At 65.2% G+C, this 2,906-nt stretch overlaps 1 protein-coding gene across 1 annotated transcript; it reads right to left on the bottom strand.

The window, feature by feature from the left end:
* Window positions 1–1,227: 1,227 nt before the first annotated feature.
* On the bottom strand, window positions 1,228–2,335 carry MNEG_15843 (hypothetical protein; the record flags this gene model as incomplete). The annotated part of the gene is made up of 2 exons (XM_014035686.1): window positions 1,228–2,044; window positions 2,217–2,335. The coding sequence occupies 2 exons, from the start codon at window positions 2,333–2,335 to the stop codon at window positions 1,228–1,230; spliced, it is 936 nt and encodes a 311-aa protein (XP_013891140.1).
* Between the last annotated feature and the right edge of the window lie 571 nt (window positions 2,336–2,906).

Raw genomic sequence — 2,906 nt, 5'->3', positions numbered from 1 at the left:
CCGCCTGTGCGCCGTGCAAAAGGAGCGCTGTTTGCTTTGGTGTGTTCAGCAAGCGAGGGGTTGAAGCAAGCAGGGGGGCGCCTTGAGGGCGTCATACACTCCATGAGCCTGGGTGGTTCCAGGAGCGGACGCCCGCGGGACGCTGTAACAATCCTAATCTTAATCCTTTGTGCGGGTGGCAGGATGGAGCACTTGTCAAAGGTGCGGCGGTGCACCACCCCATCCACTTTGCAGTTTTCTGCTGACCCCAGGTCTGCAGTCAATGCAGCCGCCCATCGCACCGGCCTCAATCGCTGCAGGGATTATCCTCCCCGTGCGGTGGTGGCGGAACGTGTGCTGCGCGCTCAGCGCCGGACATGGCAGCCAGCATGGTATGCCCAGCAGTCGCATCCAGGTCTCCGCAGAGGCGGCAGGCCGTGCTTTTGCGCTTTCCCCACTTGTGCAGGTTGTGCATGGCGGGGACCTGTCCACACCTCCACCGCGGGCACAGTCTCAGTTCGCGCGGCGGCTCGGTTCCCCCCTTCTGAAAACGCCAAGCTGCCGGGCGCAGTCTTGCGTTCTAGCCGCATGTACTCTGTGTGGAGGTTGGCCCCCAATGTCTCGTGCATGCTGCAGGCCAAGCGCTTCAGCGCTTCAGCCAGTTTGGCCAAGATGCGCTGCTTGGGACGGTGACGTTTGCCACCTGCCCCTTGTGGCTGAGTTGTCTCGTCTGCTGACTCAGATGTATACCACCACCACTGGCAGCGGCGGTCATTGCTACGCGAGCGCATGAAACACGCTCTCCACTGTGCTGCACACAGTCGTCTCTTTCGTCCGCCTGATTTGAATTTCTTTCGACTGTTTTCAACAAATTCTGTGGCGGTTTGCAACCCTTGCCTGCAAGTAACAAATTACTATGCTTTCAAGCCAGTGGGTCTGACATTACAGCCATCCACTCATCAGCAGCACAAATCAAAGCCGCATTTCAACACAAGGGTACTGCCAACAATTGGCAAGACCGAGTTTGTGGTCGAGGTGTTTTGCTGCAAAACCACAGCCTAGCTGTCCAAACGTCTATGCGATGCGCCGCCCAGCAGGCGGCGCAGGGGGCAACACACATGCGAGAAGCATGCTCAGCGCGGTGGGACGGAGGGGCCGAATCAGACGCACGCCTGATATATGCAGAGTGCATGTGGAGATGGCGGGCGCGCGCCGCCAATTGGCTGCGGCGGCATCATACAATATATATCACGGCGCCGATGACCCGCGGAGGATGAACTCATCAAACTCTGCCGCTCCTGCCCTGTCGCCCCCTTCCGCCGCCGCGTCCCGCAGCAGCCGTGCCGCCTCCACCAGCGCGCTCGCGGCTGCGCGGCCCCGCCTGGCATCTTCCTCCCGTAGCAGCCGGTTGACGCAGCTGTGGCAGCAAGAAGGGAGAAATTTCGCCTCGCGCACGATAATCCGGCGCTGCTCAGGGCCGGCGGCGCGGACAATCGCGGGGAGCAGCTCGACCGCGGCCCGCCGCACGTGGTGGACGCGCGCCGCAAAGTGGGTTTGGGGCCACTCCCCCGCCCGGTCGCACGTGTTGCCCTTGCCTACAAAGTCATACAATTGCACTATGATATGGCTGAGGCCGTGGAATCGCAACGGGTCAATTTCGCACGGGACGCCGGGGTCGGGCGTCGTAAGAAGGCGGACAAGCGCCGCCGCCTGCTGGCCCGCCGGCTCGGGGCGCAGCAGCTCGGCCAGGGCGGCGATTGAGAATGAGCTCGCGATGAAGCGCGGGACGATGCCCGCGTGCAGCGCATGGATGAGGTCTGCTTTTGCAATCAGAGCGCTGCGCAGCGGCTCGACCCGCAGGCCGTAATAGATCGAGGCGGCTGCGGGCAGCACTGGTCCCATGCGGCCGCCGCTCGAGAGCATCCTCAGCAGCAGGTCCGAGGCGGTGGAAGTTGTGCCGCAGGGGCGCGACCCCGGCGAGTCGTCGGCCAAGGCGGCGGCGGCGAGCGGGCCCGTGGCGGGGCGGCGTAGGAGGTCGGCCAGCACCGCCATGGCTGGGGGCCACCTGCGCATGAACGGGCACACGGGGAGGTGGGGCGCATTGCTATCATTTGCTGCATCTGCGGCCAGCGAAGCAATGAACAGCGTTGGGAGCGGGTGGGAAAGTCGAGCCCAGCCATAGAGCAGCCGGCACGCAGCACTAGGAGCTCACGCCCAACTAGTCATACCCGGCTCACATCATTGCCTTGACCAGAGCGGGCGAGAGCGCCGCGTTGCGTAGCGCGGCGCCCTCCACGGCGCGCCCGGCGTCGCTGTCATCGAACACCATCGCCCCCAGCAGCTCAATTGCGCACATCGCGGGCCTTGTCGGCGAGCCGTCCTCGCCTTGGGGCGACGCCGCTAGCTCTACAGTCGCCTGCACGAGGCCGTGCTCGCGCGCCACCCGCGCGGCAGGGCCGGACGGCGGGGGCGTGCGCTCAGTACAAAAGGCGTCCTGGCTCTCCTGCTGCATCAACGCCGTCAGAACACGCATGGCATCGCACGCGGCGCCCCGCGCCAGGGGGCGCGCGGCCGTGTCGGCGCCGGCGCGCGCGACGGCGAGCAGGGGGCCGACCGAATCGAAGGTCCTTGGAGAGCGGAGCGCGTCCGCGCGCGCCGCCTCCGCGGCTTCTTCGTGGGGCCCGTACTCCCTGCCCGCACAACCGGGGAGCACCAGCAGCCTCACCAGCAACCTGCAGATTGATTCTGTCGCGCGCTGCGCGCCGGCGGCGCCGGCAGCGCCGCTATCCGTAGCGGGGGCGAAGCGGGCGAGCGAGATCAGCAGTGGCTTTGGGGCCAACTCTCTGATCGCCTGCGAGGATAGCCATCGTCGCGGAGCATGCATTTATGGACATGTGTGAGGACGCTTGGTGCGGAGTGGGGAGGAG

This window comes from Monoraphidium neglectum (genome assembly GCF_000611645.1).
Source record: "Monoraphidium neglectum strain SAG 48.87 unplaced genomic scaffold scaffold05720, whole genome shotgun sequence".
Classification (NCBI taxonomy): domain Eukaryota; kingdom Viridiplantae; phylum Chlorophyta; class Chlorophyceae; order Sphaeropleales; family Selenastraceae; genus Monoraphidium; species Monoraphidium neglectum.
This window is presented reverse-complemented; position numbering and strand designations above follow the sequence as displayed.